Below are 20,487 nucleotides of genomic sequence, written 5' to 3' on the forward strand. Positions count from 1 at the left end.
TAATCTGACGTTCGCCAGATGGTTTGTTTTGCACAGAGTGAAACAACATGAGCTCACGAGATCATAGCGCAGAAAAAAAACAAACTAAAACTAATACTGAAACTAATAAAAACTTAACTAAAAGTAAGCATTATCAAAAAATAAAAAATAAACTAAACTAGCAAATCTGCTTTAAAAACTAATTTAAACTAAACTGAAATTGAACACAAAAAATTAAAACGATATGAAAATAAAAACTAATGAAAAAAGCAAAACTATTATAACCCTGGCCTAGACACTCTGGTTTGGCCCGTGAGGTTGAGAGCACGGACGCTCGCTCCACTCCTGAGCAGAGGGGCCTGCGTGTGTCTGGGTCAACCAGTCGGTCATATAGAGAGATCTCATCTGAGCTACTGTAGGCCGCATGGCTGCCGTCCAGGTGTGATTCACAGCCTCACAGCCTTGCATGCGTGTGCGCACACATGCACAGACACATCCATCCATCCATCTTCATCCGCTTATCCAGGGTCGGGTCGCGGAGGCAGCAGTTCCAGCAGGGGGCCCCAGACATTCCTTTCCCTAGAAGCATCAACCAGCTCTGCCTGGGGAATCTTTAGCCGCTCACAGGCCAGTGCGGAGATGTAGTCCCGCCACCTAGTCCTGGGTCTACCCCGTGGCCTCCTCCCAGCCAGACACGCCTGGAACACCTCCCTAGGGAGGCGCCCAGGAGGCTTCCTCACTAGATGCCCGAACCACCTCAACTGGCTCCTTTCGACGCAAAGGAGCAGCGGCTCTACTCCGAGTCTCTCCCGGATGACTGAACTTCTCACCCGATCTCTCAGGGAGACCCCAGCCACCCTCCGGAGAAAACTAATTTTGGCCGCTTGTATCCGTGATCTCGTTCTTTCGGTCATGACCCATCCTTCATGACCATAGGTGAGGGTGGGGACGAAGATAGGTCGAGAGCTTTGCCTTTTGGCTCAGCTCTCTTTTCGTCACAACAGTGCGGTAAAGCAACTGCAGAACCGCACCAGCTGCTCCGATTCTCCGGCCAAACTCCCTCTCCATGGTTCCCTCACTCGTGAACAAGACCCCCAGATACTTGAACTCCTTCACTTGCACAGACACATAATGCAGGGATATGAACCCGGGTCATAGTGGCTTGGACTTGAGTTAACTCAAGTCACTTTTTTGATGACTCGTGACTTGATGTGACATAAAATAAATTACTTGAGACTCGACTTGGACTTGGAAGTTTAAAAACTTGAGACTTAACTTGACTTGAGACATGATGACTCAATAACTGGGACGACTTGTCTGTTTTGTTTTCAGTTTAATTTAGGCATATTAAAATGATCAAAGTGTTCCGTTACCCGGTAGCCTAGATGCGTGCGGGGCACACACTGGAAATAACATCATCATGATTGGATGATTCTGTCAAGCTCTGTTTTTTCCAACAAGAAGAAAAGGGTGATCGGACGATTCAAAACGGCGAATTTCAAATCTGACGCTCACCATACATTCCTGTAGATGTCTCTTGTCATGTCGGGGCCTTGTCGGGTCGTTTATAGGTGAAATAACCACTAGCCTATTTTTCACTCACTGTTCCTTCGTTTCAGGGTTTTCTGCTTCTTCTTCTAGACTCTACCGGAAATAGCGCGCGCTCTGTGCGATACGTCACAGTCCTGCCACCAATCTGACTAGTAATAATGGACAGGGATGTCCGGTTGTACCCATGTTTTGCGCTGCGCCATCTTCCACCTGGACCTGCTTTGCGTGACGAGCTTTAAACATGTGCTGCTGCAGCATTCACTTGACTTGCCGTAACCAAGGACTCGACTTGACTTAACGTGACATAACCTGTGACTTGACTTGACTTGACTTGGCCACACAAAAAATACTTGGGATTTGCTTGAGACTTGGACCAAATGACTTGAGACTTACTTGGGACTTGGCTGAGAGTGACAGTCAGATCTCTGCTATAATGTAACGTGAAGCAGGATTGATTTCCCCAGAGGCAGCAACTTTTCCTCACTTTCTTCTTATGTTCATTGACCTCCCATTGAACTGAATTAACATCTCATTAGTAGCATGTGAGAGGGATGGTGGAGCTACTGCTGATAAGATTGAACATCTAAAGAAATAAGATACAGCACTGCCATATGGTACACACACACACACACACACACACACACACGCATTGTATTTGAGTGTTTCTGTTTTTTTTGATGACTGCGAGGAACAAGTGTAAAATAATGAAATAACGTCTGAAGTGACCGTTTAAAGGGATTAGACGTACAAAGCGAGAGCCTCACTGAAGCAAGAGCTTGATTGAACCCTTCAGGCCTCCGAGAGAGGAGGGGGGTCGGTGGGGGACTCAGGCTCTTTGGCAATTAAAGTGATTAATATCCCGAGCCAAGGAGTGGAGGGGGGGGGGGGGGGCTAAGTTAATGGAGCCCGATTGAGAATAATTGCCGCTCAACAGAATTTGCCTGCAAAGGACCAAGAGAGGGCGAGAACACACTGGAAAGGGTGAGAGGGTGAGGGAGAGAGGGACAGAGAGATAGAGGAGGAGAGAGAGGGAGAGAGAGTGAGGGAGAGAGGGACAGAGAGATGGAGGAGGAGAGAGAGGGAGAGAGGGTGAGGGAGAGAGGGACAGAGAGATAGAGGAGGACAGAGAGGGAGAGAGGGTGAGAGGGAGGGAGGTAGACAGAGAGAGTTTAGAGATGGTGGTTGCTCACACAAAGACCTGGCACCCACATGGGATAGCAGGAGAAATAGAGTCAGAAAAAGGGAGGGAGGGAGGGAGGGAGAGTGAAGGAGAAGAAAGGAGATATATATAAGTGGGGGAGGAGGGGAAGGGGGAGAGCAGAGTGACAGAGCAATTTAAGGTGAGGAGCAACCAAAAGCGTTTTGGGCCGGCTCTCAAATCCCTCCCCTCTATTTTCAGATCCATTCCTGGCGTTTGCCCTTGATACCGTTCCTGAGAGAGGGGCTGTGGTCCTTTACGACTTTCACAGGGCGTCCATTCGGGGCTCATCAGGGAGTCATCGTGTGTGTGATGTCATCCCAGGGAACAGTAACTTTGGTCTGGACATGGAGGGCAGAGTGAGGAGGCATGCTGGGGGGGGGGGTTGAGGAAGTGAGAACATTATGCAGTGGGCGGAACAGAGGGAGAGTGAGAGCTTAAGTGGAAAGGTTCCCCGGGAGAGGGAGGGAGGGAGAGTGAGAGAGAGAGAGAGGAGGAGAGGAGGAGAGAGGCAGGGGGAGGAAAGAGGGAGCTGTTTGTCACTGTGACCCGAATCAGTGGAAGAAGAGAGGCACGGAGGTTAGAGCAGGATCGGATGAAAAAGTGAAGGACGCACGCAGAAGGTGAGGGGAGGGAGCTGTTGTGCTGGGGTGGGGTGGGTGGGGTGCTGGGTGGGTGGGGGGGGGGGGGGTGTACAGAGAGAGGGGGTCTTCACTGCCGTGCTCCTCGCTTAGCCTGGTGACGGACCGAAGGCCTGAATGATTTATTAAAGTGAGGAGTGGCAGCGGAGAGGGCAGCCAGGCAAGGTCTGATTAACAAGGAGAGGGAGGGAGGACAAGCTCTCCTCTATTATTCATTACTCCAGAGCAGGGGAGGAGAGGAGGAGAGGGGGAGAGGATCTCTTTTTATACACTGCACTTTGTTTAGGGCATGACACACACTGTACACAGTATTATATTGCACGTGTCGACGCCCAGCGATCCTCTCCCCAGTGTGGAACGCCCACACGCACGGCCTGTGGGACCCCCTGCTGTTTTGTTGTCTTTTAATAATTGAGTGGCGCTCATGTCAAGATCACATTAGGAAAGATTCCTCCGTTCGTTGGTCTGACATCACCGATCTCCTCAGCGCTTATTGCAAGGAAGAGTGCCTTCAAAACCTAACATGCAAACATACAACATTGATGTCCCTGCCCTGGGTGTTACCGGATGCCTTGTGAAGGGAGGAGGAATCATATCCCTGAGTCATGTCTGCAGCGCTGTCTGTCTGTGTGTGTGTGTGTGTGTGTGTGTGTGTGCGTGCGTGTGTACTGTAGGTGTGTATGTGCGTGCGTGCATGTGTGTGTGAGTGCGTGTGTAAGTGTAGGTGTGTATGTATGTGTGTGTGAGAGAGAGAGAGATAGCTTGGATATGCCAGTGTTTACACTTCTTTCGTGTGTGTGCAGATATTCCATGAATGGGACGTGTGTGTGTTGTGTGACGGCCTTTCTATTTGCGTTCCCCTTCAGGAGAACAAACCATGCAGCCAGGAATGCTTTTTTGCTGATTGTTTTTCCAATAACCTGTTTCTTGTTTCCCTTCCTGATAGATTACTCCATTTGCTGCCAGTCAAGAAATCCTATAATGGAGCACTTCTGAAATGGCTGAGCAGTTTATGGATTATCCCGGCGTTAAACCGACAGGTGTGCCATCAAAAAGAAATCCTTTGTCCTCTCTCACCCTTTATTTCTCCGTCTCTCTTTCTCTGTCTCCGTCCTCCCATTTCCTTGTACTCTGATTTAGTCACGTTGCTCTGTCACTTCATCGCACCGTATGACGGCTCAACCTAGGAGAAAAGCCCATCCTCTCACTGTGCTTTATATATAAATATTTGACTTCGGTTAAAGTCATGTTTGAAGTAGGCAGGCCTGCCGTGTCGAGCACGATTGTCAGAATCTGATGGACCAAAAATGGCAGCACTGATAATGGCCAGCTCATCTGAAGTCACTGTGTGTGTGTGTGTGTGGGGGGGGGGGGGGGGGGGATGGGATGAAACGTGTTGGGTAGAATGAATGAGAATGGAGCATGTTGGGTGGAATGAGAATGCGAAAGAAAGAGAGAGGGGAGATAAAAAATAAAACAAGCCGCCGTGCCGCAGATGGCCGGGCGCCACCGAGCGAGCGAACGTGCTCCTGGCTGCAGTCTACATCAATACCAGCTCATTTTGACCCATCTTGGGAATAATGGAGTTTCAATGAGGCATCAAATGAGTTCTGCTTGCACAGAATCACCATTCAGCACAATCCCTGACTGCTGCTGCTGACGGCCGTAAACATGAACCCTGCATCAACACTGCATTGACTAGAGGCAGTAGAAGAGACAGTTTGACAGAGTGTGACAGCTCTTTAGCGTGTGTGTGTGTGTGTGTGTGTGTGTGTGTGTACAGAAAGATTATCATTATCATTCTAGCATGACTCGTACATCTGTGAGCCAGAACCCCTCTCCAGGGCCTGCTCATGCATGTAAACACATAAGGTTTCTGGTATCTGCCCCTCAGAACTGAGATGTGATCTCGAGCTGACAGGCAGCGGAGCCTTACCTTACCACAAGACCCCTGTAGCCAGGCATTTCAGTGCCACAGGACATGGGGTCTGTAGACTGAGGTTTCAGGGCATTGAAGTGGTGAACCCTTTGAGAAGAGGAGGGGACAGGGGCCGCTTACTCCTACAGAGAGAACCTTATTGGATTCACGCCCTACAGACAGAGTTGAGGAGCTAATGTTATGTTTTCTGTAGGCTAATACTGTATGTATATTGAATATTATATTGTCTATCATGTATTTTCTATGGTTTGTATATACAGTATACAATTTTTTGGTGATGTGTTGTGCTAATTTGGTCGTTATCTACAGTAGGCCTGTATATAAGGGTCATTTCTGCCTAGGCGGGGGTGAACGCTGGGCCGGAGGGCTGAAACGCATCCGTTCACTGTCTGCTGTATATGTGCATTAAAAGCATTTAAAATGTATTTGAGAGTGCGGATTTCCCCTCTGTTTGTTAAACGCTACTACAAGACCCTGGACAGCTCAGCCAACTGAATCCACCTGCAATATTCACAATCACATCTCATACACTGCACAAGGTCAGGTGTCTAGACTACACCATTGCCTTCCCCACAGTGTGTGTGTGTGTGGTTGTGTGTGTGTGCTATGAATGCATGTGCGTGGTGGCATGGTTGTACACATGCCTTTGTGTCTTGGGAGTGTGTTAAAGCTCAATGAGATAACGTTTTTATGGTTCATTATTCACCTTTACTTGCTATTAGTTTATGAATTGGCCTTAGCAAGACCCCAAAAATCATTTTCGTGACATGAGACTGCATGAGACCCTGTGAATTTATTATTTTAGAATGTTGGTGTACTGGCTAGTATACTGGCGGGAAATCTTGTGGTGGAAACAGAGGTGACACGTCACAATATCAGGAAGACAACAAACACTTCGTCCCTAAAATCGAAATCTACATGCACATAAAAGAAAGAAGACCGGTATTTACCTGCATTGAATCCTTCTAGAAAGTAGCTACAATCTTCCAATCCAGTCTGCGCCACAGGCATTTGTTATAATTTTTTCCCCATCATTACAGCGATTGAGTGGGGGATTGTGGGAAGTGTGGTTCTTAAATGCAGTGCCAATTTTATCACGACCAGAGGCGCTGCCAAAGTGTTGAGTTATCTCATGTAGCTTTAAATTAAAAGCGCTGGCAGGAGTATATAGCCTACGTCATTCTCAGTTGCGTTGACATTAATCTTTCTCAGGGACTATGGTGAGCCCTTTCATACACTGTACTACCAGCTAGGTAGAGGTATTCAGCAATTCAGAAGGCTTGAGGGAAACTTAATTAAAAAGATTAGAAATGTGCATAGTTTGCAGTAATTATACAAACATACATAATAGGGGTATTAACTGATTCATTCAAATTCACTACATTTGCTTTTGGGCTCTGTGCTAGAAATAGGAGAAAAGAGAGAAAGAAATGGCAAGAAAACCAGCTCTGAAATGAAAATAGATCATGTTTCCAGAAGAGGCAGAAAGAGACTGGGACAAAGGTTTTGCAATTATGCTATTTTAAGAAATCATAGCCTTTACTGTGAAGGGCAGACAGTGTCTGTGGTTGTGTGTGTGGGTGGTAAAGTCAATCTTGACTAGGCACTGTCACCTACAGGCTGAAAAAGGGCCCTGCACAGACAGTCTCACTTATCAAAAACTAGAAAAAGTAATAATTGATTGATAATTGATTCTGGCTTTATTTCATATGTATCTTACATTTTACAACACATGTTCATAGCATGACATCTTACGGACTTGTGCTCAGTGCAAAGTCCAATTCAACTGAACTTTTGAACATTGTAAACACACACAGACACCACATGTTCACACATAACTCCACAAACAGATACATGAGCCATTGTAACAGATTATTTTAGATAAGCGCCACTTTAGAACCCAGAAGCAGGTTTTAAATTATGAGTAAAATAACAATACCTACCATGACATGACGTGTTATCATTCTTGGATTAAACATTTGTATGTTCCTTGGTGAGAAAAGCTTTTATTGATGTCCTCAGATGTTCTTACTAACTAACATACTGTATAGATAGAGAACACACCTCCCCTACTCAAAAGTATTTCATCATAAAGGATTTTTATGACACATAAAAAGAAATGTGTTTGGCAACCAATAAGCAATAAGAGTGGTAGTAATGAAAACAGTTTGTAGAAAATTAACACAATTCTAAGGCACATTGGTAAATTGAGGCCTATAGACAAATAACCATGTGTCCGTTTGGATTTTGGCAGAAGAGCTTGATCAGTAACAGATGTCCAGACCTCTTAATAATATTTTCTATGAATGATATACGTATATCACTTGTAAGTACAAAATGTCTTCTATGTAATGATACAGTATGCATTTAACCCTCTTCTGATGTAAAAGTCAGAAGACAAAGAGATTACAAAACAGTAACACCTGTAAATGTAAATGTGACTTATTGTATATGGTTCTTATTTGTCTGTAGGCTTCAATTAGTAAACTAAAGCAAACAGATCAGTGATTAAAACACACCCATCTAGGACTTTGCTTCATACTGTAACTGATTACTGTGGAGCAGCACTACAGTACATCCCCATCCAGCACTGCCGAGCAGACAGCAAGGATTGCTGCTACCGCAAGGGCCCAAACACACATAGCACTACGAGAGACAGTTCAGCTGGATCCTCCTTGGACAACATTTACCTTGAGATCCTGTCTCTTTAAACAAAAACTCATCATTACTTGATTCGTTACAATTTACTGACTTCTCAAATTATACACTTTTGCATTGAGACATACCGTGGCATTGAAGAACAGAATAGTTCACTGTGATGGTACATGAAGATGAGATTGTCTTCAGCTCCAGTTGCGGCGATCCTATGTGATGTGTGCTGATCTCCGAATTAGCAGAGCGATTTAGGCCGAACTTTGGGGAAAAGCTGCAGAAAAAAAAAAAAATTCTCATGGCAATATTCCTGCTTCTACAAAGTAACGCAAACTTTATCTAAGAATGAATATCATGAGCGAACACGCCGGCGTCTCTTACCCCAAAGTAGTTGTTGGGGATGAAGCCTTCTCTGCCGCAGAGCGAGGCCCACCACCAGTCCACTCCCTCAGCCTTCTGCAGGATGGTCACCATGTCGCCCTCCTTGAAGCTCAGCTCGTCTGCAGCCTGGGCAGGGTAGCTCCACAGCGCATACAGCACCCCGCTGTTCTCCACCCCCATGGCGTCCTCCACACCTGGCAACACACACACACACACACACAAACAGGACACGGTTATCGTATGGTATTTATCAGGCTGGTTATGATAGCTCTGTGCTGGTCTGTGATGTGATGCTTTATGCATCACATGCCTCTTGAACTATTTGTGCTGAGCTGTGTGTGTGTGTGTGCCCGTGTGTGTAGGTGTGCGCGTCTTTGTGTTTGTGTATTTGTGTGTAAGCGTGCACGTGCGTGTGTGTCCTCCTCACCCCTCAGGAATGTCTCACACTCCTCAAAGCCCACGGCGTAGGGGTCACACTTCTGTGAGGCGGTGGCTCCGTCGCTCTCGGTCACCGCCATGACGGCCGCGCCGTTCCTCACCAGGAACTCACACAGCGGCCGGTCGTTACAGGAGGCCGCGCAGTGCAAGGGGGTCCTGCAGGGGCAGAGGACAAGAGCTCAGAGATACTCAAATACTACACAGATCCACACAGCTAGCCCAGTAATAATACAATAGAACTGGATAAAAGCGTCTGCTAAATAACTGTAATGTAATGTAAATGGTTAAAGTCGCACTGAAATGAAAAAAGCATTCTGTCCCATTTTGGTTCACATAATTGGTCATAGTGTTCACCTATTCAACGATGTATGCCCCAAAAATTACAAAATTCTACTTTTGTTGTAATCTTATATCAAAGTATGTAATTTCTTACTTCCTGGAAAACAGTAGGTCACGTGCTATGACGACAACAGGTACCTTAGATTTTAGGCCAATAATCTCACGACATCCACCCCTCAATCAACGCTATCCTTCTATCGAAGTTCTTAAAACCCGTCCACCTGTCAATGTTCCAATCAAATTCCTCTAAACATATGTCCCACCCTCATAGCTTGTTTGCGTCGGAAATACGTCTATAATAACTAGGGAAGTTAGATGATCTCAAACGTCCATTTCATCATCATCATCATCATCATCTTCATCCGCTTATCCAGGGTCGGGTCGCGGAGGCAGCAGCTCCAGCAGGGGGCCCCAGACATCCCTTTCCCTAGCAGCATCAACCAGCTCTGCCTGGGGAATCTTTAGCCGCTCACAGGCCAGTGCGGAGATGTAGTCCCGCCACCTAGTCCTGGGTCTACCCCGCGGCCTCCTCCCAGCCGGACACGCCTGGAACACCTCCCTAGGGAGGCGCCCAGGAGGCATCCTCACTAGATGCCCGAACCACCTCAACTGGCTCCTTTCGACGCAAAGGAGCAGCGGCTCTACTCCGAGTCTCTCCCGGATGACTGAACTTCTCACCCGATCTCTCAGGGAGACCCCAGCCACCCTCCGGAGAAAACTCATTTCGGGCGCTTGTATCCGTGATCTCGTTCTTTCGGTCATGACCCATCCTTCATGACCATAGGTGAGGGTGGGGACGAAGATAGACCGGTAGATCGAGAGCTTTGCCTTTTGGCTCAGCTCTCTTTTCGTCACAACAGTGCGGTACGTCCATTTCAGTGCGACTTTAATGGTTAATGGTTAATGGTTGTCTTTTAGTGGTACAGACAGTGTACAGATGGTGCAGCTGTTGCACAACATAACCCTGCATACCTACCATTGCATTATATAACACTGAACACCACACCCTATAGTGTGACACAACACAGGGAACGTTGCGCAACGTGCCCTGGTCTGCGAAAGATGGATGACATGATAATAAGTATAAAATATAGTAGTCGAGCTACCAGCCATGGCTGTCTGGAGCGCTGACGTTGGCGCCGATGCGAACCAGGAAGTCCACCACGCCGTAGTGCCCTCCGCAGATGGCGTTGTGGAGGGCAGTGATGCCCTCGTCGTTCGGCTGGCTGGGGTCACTCATCTGTGGAGAAATATAAACCCGGGTTCTCATTGCATACAGTCAATCCACACAGAAACGGACAGAGGGCCGGACACACACACACGCAATACACACCTCCTGCACGGCCCTCTGCACGGTGTCCAGCTCTCCCACCAGAGCTCCATCCAGCAGCAGGACCAGGGGGCTGAGCCGGGCCCGGCAGCCAGAGCCCTGGCGCTCGCCATGGGAGCCACGCAGAATAGAATGGTAGCCCTGAGAAACACGTACCGTATGATACACGCTTTTTTTTTTACATTTTCGATCACGTTCCCAGACAGAACCTCAAGAGACGGACGACACATCAGAGAGACCCGATCACGAAGAGCCGCCGAAAAAACAACAACACATCATCGGCCTGGAAGGCCTCCTGGCTTACCCGGTGCTCTGGGGGGGCGGGTGTCTGTGTGAGGGGGGTGGGGACGGGGGAGGGGGGGCCGGAGCTCTCCTCTCCCTCCGACGAGCTGCTGTTCTCGCTGCCCGGCTCCCCCTTGTGCCGGCCCTTCCTGTGGAACAGCTTGTTGATCATCTGCTTGTACTGGTTGGGCGGCTGGGCGGCCATCTTCTTCTCCGCCTGGGACGACTGGTCGACGGAGCCCCGCCTCTTCAGGGCGCGGGGGATCTCGGCACGCAGACGGAGCAGCACCTCCAGGTCCGGGATGGCCTGGGTCTGGGCCTGGGGGGCCACGACCGGCTGCAGCCGAGTGGGGCTGAGGGGCCGGGGGGCGGCGGCCGCCTCCATCCTGCCTCCTCCCGCCGCCTCCCTCCCCCTCTCCGAGACGACGGAACCGTGCGCCGGGTCCAGTCTCTCCAACTCAGCGTCCACATCCCCGGGGTTCAGCACTACGGCCAAGGACACACACACACACACACACCCAGTTAGATGGGAAGCGCCACCGTGAACACTGCATGCTGAGCACTAAAATCGGCAGTCTGTATACAGTAAGTATCCCTTTTACCTTCTCCGTAATAGGCCGGCTGCCTGAGCTCCGGGGGTTGGGGCTGAAGGTGGTACAGGTACTCCCGCGGCAGGTTTGGGACCTGGGGCGGGGACTGGCGGTAGAGGCCCGCGTCCCCCTCCCCCTGCGCGGCTCTGGGGTGAGGCGCGAAGGCAGCGTTGAAGCGGGGGTTCTGGAGCCTCAGGATGACGGACAGGGGGATAGGGCGGCGCTGGCGCGTCTGGGCCGCGGAGGGGGGGATGGAGATGCGACTGATGATTGGCTGGGGCTGGTAGGGGGAGGGCGGAGGGGAGGCGCGGTCCGGAGGCACCGAAATACGCGTGTTGCGTGGGAGGGAGGCGTGGGACGGGCCGTAGGAAGAGAGCGAATCCTGGAGAGGAAGGGGAGGTATTAATAGGGCTCGACTAACACCACGACACCGTCGTGTTTACGAAGTACAGCGAAACGTTTCTCGCGGAAAACGCCTGTGTTCACACATCCAAGCACGCATTCCGAGAAACACACCTTTTTGGAGGCAGTGGGAGGGCCGTCTAGGTTGGATTCTCTCCAGTTGCTGTTTGGCACAGACGGCCTCAGCCACTCTGTCTCTGTGACAGGAAGGGTGAAACGTTAACAACAGACAGCTCCTGCTGGTTCCTGGCAGCACATTGGCTAGCCTCCCGAGTTTATTTTCTACTCCGTTTGGCTTGGACACTCCTGACGCACACAGAGTAGACCGCAAACGTGGGCTGATCACTACAGTGAGAGAGGTGTGTTAACGGTGCCCTCTTCATACGCAGTGTGTAGTGTGTAGTGTGTGTGTGTGTGTGTGTGTGTGTGTGTGTGTGTGTGTGTGTGCAGAACTCACTGTCGTAAGTGTGGTTGGTTTTCTTCTCATATGACATGTCCAGATCTGTTTCATTCCACTTTGCAGGACTCTTCTGTCTCTGCGTGCCCTCATCTGTGTGTGTGTGTGTGTGTGTGTGTGTGTGTGTGTGTGTGTGCGAGATAGAGAGAGAGAAGAGAAAACAAAGAGAAAACTTCAAAAAGAAAACAAGCATCTGTCGTAACCAATAAGACCAATAACTGTAATAAGAGTCTAGTTAGTAATAGCGATGTAATAGACTCATCGCCTAGCTAGTAACAACCATGTAAATGAGTGATGATCTGGTGATCTGACCCCTGACCCCTGGCCCCTGGCCTGCTCACCGGTGGTCCTGAACGGGTGGAAGCTGCGGGGCAGGGTGCTGGACGACGCGTGGCTGAACGGACGAGGGGAGGGGCTTCTGTCCGGCCGCGGCGACCTGCGGCCCATGTGGGGCGCGTCGTACGGAGACAACATGGTGGGGGAGGGGTGCATCGCCGGGAGCCACGGCGACTGGTCGTAGGAGGGGCCGGGAGACAGGGGTTCCACGTAGCTGAGAGAGCTGAAGGGCTGCTGGCGGCGGGGGGAGGCGGCCCTCCGCGTGCGAGGGGATTGGTTGGGAGGGGTCAGCTGACCGTAGGTGACGCTGGTGTTGGAGCCGCGGCGCGGGGAGGTGGAGTATGTGTCTCTGCGGATCTGAGGGGGGGTGAGCGTGTGGGTGGGGGCGACGGGGGACGAGGGCATGTTCCTGCCGGCGGAGTCCGTGTACCTGGAGATACCGGTAGGAGAGTAGGCTAGGCTGCCGACAGCACCGCCAACGCCACCTGTCTCCCAGCTCGTAGGCGTGGCGGGGGCAGAGGCTGAGACAGACGGACTGGGCAGACTGGTAGACTGCAGGGAGGGAGAGCACAGGGGAAGGGATGGAACACAGGCACACACACACACACACACACATAAACACACAAACATGCATACACATTGGCACAAGCGCACACACACACACACAGGGTAGGGTCAAGATATTACAACATGTACAGCTCATTGTTTCAACCCCCACGCCCTTCCTGTTAACCCAGTTCTTTCAAGTGAATCATGTTTTCACCTACAGGTATTCATTTCTACAGTCATCACCCCCCCCCCCCCCCCCCCCCCCTCACACACACACACACACACACACACACACACACACACACACACACACACACAGCAGACACATCTCTGCACATGACCAGCTGAGTGGACAGGAGAGTGTGTTTACTGCACCTCAGGCAGAGACGCTGAGGGGTGCTGGCTGGAAGCCTCCCGCAGCAGAGAGCTGAACTCTCTGGACAGCTCATCTGCTGTGGCCAGGGAGGCGTTCAGGTCCTCATTCATGCTGTGGACTGAACACACACACACACACACACACACAAACATAATATATTAGAACATGAACAGGAAGAGAGCAGACACAGTTTGAAGATATTAGGATGTGGCATACTCACACATCATGCTGCTGCCAAAGCTGGCCTGTGAGCTCATGGCTAAGTGGCGACGTCCGGCTCCTGTGTGAACGAATCCACGAACACCATGAGGACAGAGTCACGATACTCAAATACTCAGGGATCATTCAACACCATGTCATGTTTCATCATCTGTGCAATGATTCTGTGAGACAAATATTTGTGTTTGGCTACACTGACGCATACAACAGGACGCAACATGTAATAGTCCTAAACCTTCACCGTTACTCCCGAGGTTAAATTACGTCTCAACGTTTGACATAGCTAAACTGGTGCCAGTATGCCTCAGTGGCAGTTCTGTTGAGTGTTTTTTTCCCCCGTCAAACTCCCTCCCTTTCTGGACAGGCCCTGTAGCGCCTCCCCTCCCTGTACTCTGCCTCCTACTGCTCTTGTAATAGCTATCGTGTTTTAACAAGTCAGGCTTTCATTGCATGACAACATGCCTCCAAGATACTCTTGGAAAGTCACATAATGTATCCATAAACTCAACCGAGACAACATTTACATCTCTGAAAATAATGAATGGGCCTTTCTCCTCTCTGATTCACCTCTAGCATCTGTGTAAAACCAGGTGTTGCCTGTAGTCACCTCCGATGACTATGCTTCCCGTAGATTGGCCCCAGACAGGTGCTAAACAGCCTGTCTAGTGTATGACAGGGCAGGGTAGGCGTACACTACTGTATGTGTGTGTGTGTCAGCGGGAGAGCACGGCAGGATTGTGTGCCCTCAGCAGTGTCTCGCTATCTGCATTAGACAGCGGGGTGGGTCAGTCTGCTCTGTGCCCACTCAATGGCAACCAGATGGTGTAATGTCAGAGATGATCCACCATCCATCCAGACCAGACTAATAAACATTGCGCAACATTTGGGAAGGCACACACATGTGGGAACACACAGAAAAAACTCCACATCCCCTGGAACAACAGCATTATAGTTAGCAGCTGTTGATCAGTTGCGAAAATTTCATTCCAGGAATGAAAGGCGAAATGGTGCATTAACCATGTTCTCAAGGTTGTAGTCATAGTGATTACAATAACCAAAACTCTAATAATAGATAGGTTACAGCCCTTAAAAGGAAACAGCCCTTAAAGGGAAACATTCTTCAACTGCTCAGGTCATTTGGGTCATCAACCTACCACGCCCCCACCCACACACACACACACACACACACACACACATAGGATGTTAAGGTGGACAGACAGATGTACTGTAGATAGATCCCCCACTGTATGTGTGTAGTGTACATATCTGGTCCAGTTTGTTCTACTCGAAACGTTCTAGTCAGGGTCCGTGAACCGACAGCCAGACCTCGTGCTCACATTCCAACCCACGCCTTCCAATGAGGACCCTGGGACCACTCCTGCTCTGCTTATCTGGGTTTGTCAAGAGCAGCACACACAGATTCCTTTCTCTCTCTGACTCACTCAGGTCAGGATATTCACACACACACTTTCACCACACTCACCCTCTGCTCAGGAATTCACATAACTCTTTCTCTCTCTCTCTCTGCCCTTCTGTTTTTGTTACTTCTCTCGCTTTCCTTCATTGCTCTTCAAACATATCTCTTGCTGTGTTAAGTAGTCTACTGACGGATGTGCTTCAGTACCTCCCCCACTACTGTGTCCTGTCTCTGGGAATAGTTTTTTTATGGAACTCCACACATTTGATCTGGTTACATCAAGGACAGAGAATCCATTATATGTATAATGTGGAAAGGAAAGAGAGAATAATAATAACTTGTTAGAATACATATCTACATTCTGTGAATACACATGTGAAAATACATATCTATAATGTGTTATGCATAATTTACATACTTTTATTCTCTCTAGATCAATATGGATACTTATCTATTTAATTCAATTGTACAATTTCATCTGTTCTTTTAGCTCATTCCAATCCATTCCATTCATGTATATATTTTGTATTTTTTATGTAGTTTTATATATTTTGTATTTTTTGGTACTTTTTTTCATTGCTTTTTTAAAAACTTTAGTTTGTTGAGCACACTTAGGAGAAAACATTTCACTGCTCATTATACCTGTATGATGTAGTATGTGGCAAATAATAATAAAAACTTTGAAATAAAGGATTGCTGTACAGTAAGGTAATAATGATTTCACTCAGCAGAATGACAGGGCGTGACTACGGCTCCTCCCTCCTCTGCTCATGTTCTTTCACAACAACTCATGATTATAGAGTTCAGACGGATCCTCTGGTCTCTACTCAGCTGCGCATTTTCATCCATCCCTCCATTAATTTCCTGCCTCTCGTGTTTCAGTATCATCTGCCCCCTCACCTCTCTCTCTCTCTTTCTCGATACTGGGTCTAGCACTTGGCAGTGGCTCACAGACAGACAAAGCATCCCTTTGGAAAGGGGGAATACCATCCAGTACATGATCCTCTTTCATAGGGCATTGTGTTCCTGGTAGACTGCAGAGATGAGATGAGATCACAACTAGCAACTCTCATCTGAGACTGATATTCCTCAGAATACGCTCATGCGGTCAACCCAAGCTGAAACACCTCTGAAGGTTTGGCATAAAAGCCCTAGCCTGCGAGCAAGGCACAGTAGACATCCTGTCATTAAAATGAATTTCGTCAGCACTCCTTATTTATCTAGCAAGGTGATTTGGAGCACTATATGTCCTAAAGTCCTTGGAGAATATTCACTGATGTCACAGTCACGGGTCAGTGCCAAACCAAGCAAACAAGTGCTTCATGAAAAACATTAACCTACTACCTCAATAGGCAGACACCGTCTGGATTCTGGGTAAATACAGCTGTCATTGGTCTATAGATAAGCAGTGCTGTCCTCTGACACTATGTAACATATCAGGAATGTGATTTAACAGTTGGAGAACAGAGCAGGGAATAGTAGGTGTATCTGACACAGCAAGCCTTGTTTTTATCCACAGGAGCTACTACCTGACAAAAACGTTCTATCTCCATATCTGAAATCTATCGATACAACTATATTTAGTTATTGTCTTAACTTCACGTAGGAAGTTCCTGTTAGCCCACAAGTCTGTGGACAGATACAAAGACTGTGCCAACCCAAAGCTGCACCACTCAATTAATTTAACGGAATCAATGTCTTACACGTGGGCTAAAAGCTAACTTCATACAGTCATCAAAAAATGTCTATAAACTGACTGCCAGCATGTAGATCAGGAATCTCTCAATGCTACACAATGTAACAGCTTGACATTCCAGGCGAGTAACATGTCACATCTACAGTAACATCCACACCAAACATTTTATCAAGTTCTGCTGTGGAACAGGGGGAAACAAAATTGAGGGCAGACTGATTAACCTACAGTATCACGCCCAACAGCACCTGCATGCATGCGCACACGTATTTAAGTTAGCCTACTCTGTGTCTATGGAAAAATGAGTACTACCATGTACCCTCAATTACTATTGCTATCCACCGACTAAGTTCATAGTATCATTGAGGCACTACAATGATTATGTGTTAGTGCACTGCTGTTACATTGATTGTAACAGAACAAACAGAACCACAATGAACATGCTAGTGTTGTGACACTTGATAAGTAGTGTGTGTGTGTGTGTGTATATATATATATATATATATATATATATATATATATATATATATATATATATATATGTGTGTGTGTGTGTGTGTGTGTGTGGGGGGGGGGGTTCGCGCGCGCCCAGTATTACAGGTTACAGTAGTGCATTAAACGCAATGCTGCTCAGCTGGTTTTGACGGATCAGTCGCAAGACAGAATCGGAGACAAGCCAATATGCCTACAAGTTGTGTCGTTTGATGATATAATCATTTTTCTTATTATACCTTGTATATCAAGCATCGTGAGTGTTTAGAAGATAATAGCAAGGTTCTATGCAACACAGGGCTCTAGGCACCCTACTTTCTCTCAATGGCTCCATCTGTTTGGTCCAAAGGCATGGGGACATCTGATTTCCATTAGTTGGAGAAAGCTAAGCTCCTCCTCAGTCTTCATTACATTCTACTTGAATAGTCTAGATCTAGACATTCACACTGGAATGTTCAAATATCTCTCACTAAAATATAACTATGATGTCGAGCATGTTGGTGATAACGGAGAAGGCACATCGGAAAATTTATAATAAATAAGAATCATTTAAAAATACTATATTGTAGGTCGTAAATTGCATCTCACGCAGCAGGTTTCAATAGACACATTTCTAAAATCCAAACTTTCCTTACCCGAGACCGTCTGTTCAAATAACAGCAGCCGATCTACCACCCCAAAAGAAAATCCTTCTCTGACGTGGGATTAATCCGTCTTTGTTTAAAAGTATTGTTGAGATAATGGAGGTAGGTTGAGACGTCCAGTCAATGCGAGTGAAGATATTCTGGAATTTAGTCCAGCCCACTGGCTCTGCGTTGCTGTAACCCGAGCCAGGTGTTCTACGTAGCCTACATTGCACAGCTGGCGCAGGTGAGCAGATTTGCAATGTGTGCCTTTATATAGGCTACAGGTGGGTGCATATGCACTTATTTGAATCTTACTGAATCATACGCTTTGTAATAAACAGAATAAAAAATCTAATTTACCTCGCCGGGTGTGAAGTAGGGTCTAGCCTAAAGTTTGATACTAAAGTGCAATGCTTAATACTGTCGATATCAAAGAAATTGTCATGTTTTCTGTGATGACCAAATCACAAGTCAATGAAGTATTGTATTGAAGTGAACGTCATGAATATTAATTAAACGTCATACAGCGTGGTCGTGACCCTTTCGTCCCGCCCCTCAGTGAAGTGTTTCCGTCAAGATGGTGGTCGGTGCCTTCCCCATCGCCAAGCTGCTCTACCTAGGAGTACGGCAAATGAGCAAACCTGTCGCTAACAGGATAAAGGCAGGTGCTCGAAGAAGCGAGTTCTTCAAGACTTATATATGTCTTCCCCCGGCACAGTGTGAGTACATGTGGTGTATGGCATGCCAGTTTCATTTCGGTTCGTCTCTGACAACCGAGGTTGCAAGCGAGGGGCGTGATGCCCGCCCTATGAGAACCAATGAGGTTCACTTGTCACCGTTGTTGAGCCAATCGTTTGCATGGGTATAATATTACATGGGCGTCTTCTCTTGAGTGAAACTGATATTAGCCAATAGTGCTTTAATCGGGGTGGGAACTGTTTGTCATTGGGATTGTAACTATGAAACCTTTCAAAGTGCCTTTTGCCTGGTGGTGACTCACTGGCTCTTTCGTTATGAAACTTTTCCTACAATATTCCTACAGACTAGTAATGTATTTTAGATAAGAGTCGTGGAGGTTAAACTCACTTTAAAATGCGGCTAAGAGTTTAATCATCTATTTTCTGATCAAGTGTATCAATGAGGGTAAATAAGGTGGACAAACACTGCACTCGACAGAGTTTACCCACCGATCTACTGTATTTACCACTACTCCTGGATAATAGGCAAGTATGAGTGATCTGCTCACTGACTGAGAAACTTTAGTTCGAAATTAACAGGATGCGTGATGATCAACACGAAAAGACCATTCACAGCTCAGCCTAGCAAACAATAACCCCAATCTCCCAACAGCAGGCTTCATAGAAATGTTAGCCTTTACCAAAACCACTTACACATACAGTATCTGCCTATAATGTAGGCCTAGTAGTAGTAGTAGTAATGAGTCAAATGGCTATGTTGTTTGTGTACTCTGTTCAGTATACCATTGGATTGAGATGAGGACCAAGATGAGGATCATGGGATTCCGGGGCTCCACCATCAAGCCCCTGAACGAGGATGCCGCAGCAGAGTTGGGGGCAGAGCTCGTGGGAGAGGCCCTCATTTTTGTCATTGGCGGCGGCTGCATGGTGCTGGAGTACAGCCGGCAGGCTGCAAACTCACGCCGCAAGGAGGAAGAGCTTAACGAGTCTATCACTAGCCTACAGACTCAGCTGGGAGAGCTCGCCCTAACCACAGAGACACTAGACGCACGACTCAGAGAGGTGAATAGGCTCCTGGTGTCCTTTCCTGCTGCTCCCGCACAAAAATGATACGTTCGGCTCTTAGCTGAATGGCAAGAGACGTTCATTAATCTGTATGTGGAAGAAGGATGCACCACAGTACAGTCCAGCACTGCCACATGCACAGCCTGATAACAGTCCTGCCACCCATGCTCTTTACTTGCCCCTAGAGATGGACGCAGGTGGACCTAAGCATACTAGTGCATTGTGGTTTTGTGTGTCACCCTATTGCCACCTGTTTTGTGCAACCAGTTGTAAAGAGGATTCGCTAGATATTCATAGTGTATATTTGGTTCATTTATTCAAGCATTGTTGTGTATACGTACACAGTACTAAACAAGAAGTCATTTGATAAGAGGAACTGTTTCAACATATCATACAGTGCACATTATTATTATTATTATTAAGTACACTAGTTTAAATGGATTATTTTGGTTTGGAGTGGTCATGAAGATTATCTTTTGACACTTGGATCCAGTCAGGTAAAATGATAAGTTGATTGCCTCATGCACTGAAGAATTATACATACATTAGCTGGCAGTGCTCTTTCATCACATTAATATATTGGATATACATTTGTAATCTCTCCACCCCAACCAATAAAACATAGGCCTATTGTATGACAGTATATATACAGTATTGTGCACACATTGTGAATCCCTTAACTGTTTGAGAAAGGATGTGCATTACTTGGGGCATGTGCATACAATTGTAAATGAATAATGTAAAATAAAGTGAAATGTTAATTATACATACGTAGGTTAATTGTGTACATTCTGTTTGTTGTGGTTATCTGACCTGATTGTCTCGGTTCTATCACGA

The 20,487-nt window shown here is 47.4% G+C and overlaps 2 protein-coding genes across 2 annotated transcripts; one reads left to right on the top strand and one right to left on the bottom strand.

Annotated features, from left to right (window-relative positions):
* Window positions 1-7,134: 7,134 nt before the first annotated feature.
* ppp1r13l (protein phosphatase 1, regulatory subunit 13 like) lies at window positions 7,135-17,942 on the bottom strand. The gene is made up of 13 exons (XM_084447423.1): window positions 17,897-17,942; window positions 13,661-13,720; window positions 13,440-13,558; window positions 12,492-13,067; window positions 12,180-12,276; window positions 11,837-11,919; window positions 11,333-11,702; window positions 10,753-11,216; window positions 10,452-10,589; window positions 10,225-10,358; window positions 8,769-8,935; window positions 8,342-8,535; window positions 7,135-8,234 (listed from the first exon to the last, which is right to left on the bottom strand). The coding sequence occupies exons 2-13, from the start codon at window positions 13,695-13,697 to the stop codon at window positions 8,199-8,201; spliced, it is 2,415 nt and encodes an 804-aa protein (XP_084303549.1). The 5' UTR covers window positions 13,698-13,720; window positions 17,897-17,942; the 3' UTR covers window positions 7,135-8,198.
* A 102-nt stretch (window positions 17,943-18,044) lies between these two features.
* opa3 (outer mitochondrial membrane lipid metabolism regulator OPA3) lies at window positions 18,045-20,350 on the top strand. The gene is made up of 3 exons (XM_084440425.1): window positions 18,045-18,131; window positions 18,447-18,606; window positions 19,364-20,350. Exons 2-3 carry the CDS (start codon window positions 18,465-18,467, stop codon window positions 19,693-19,695), a joined length of 474 nt encoding a protein of 157 aa, XP_084296551.1. The 5' UTR covers window positions 18,045-18,131; window positions 18,447-18,464; the 3' UTR covers window positions 19,696-20,350.
* Window positions 20,351-20,487: the final 137 nt, after the last annotated feature.

This window comes from Borostomias antarcticus (genome assembly GCF_949987555.1).
Source record: "Borostomias antarcticus genome assembly, chromosome: 1".
Lineage (NCBI taxonomy): Eukaryota > Metazoa > Chordata > Actinopteri > Stomiiformes > Stomiidae > Borostomias > Borostomias antarcticus.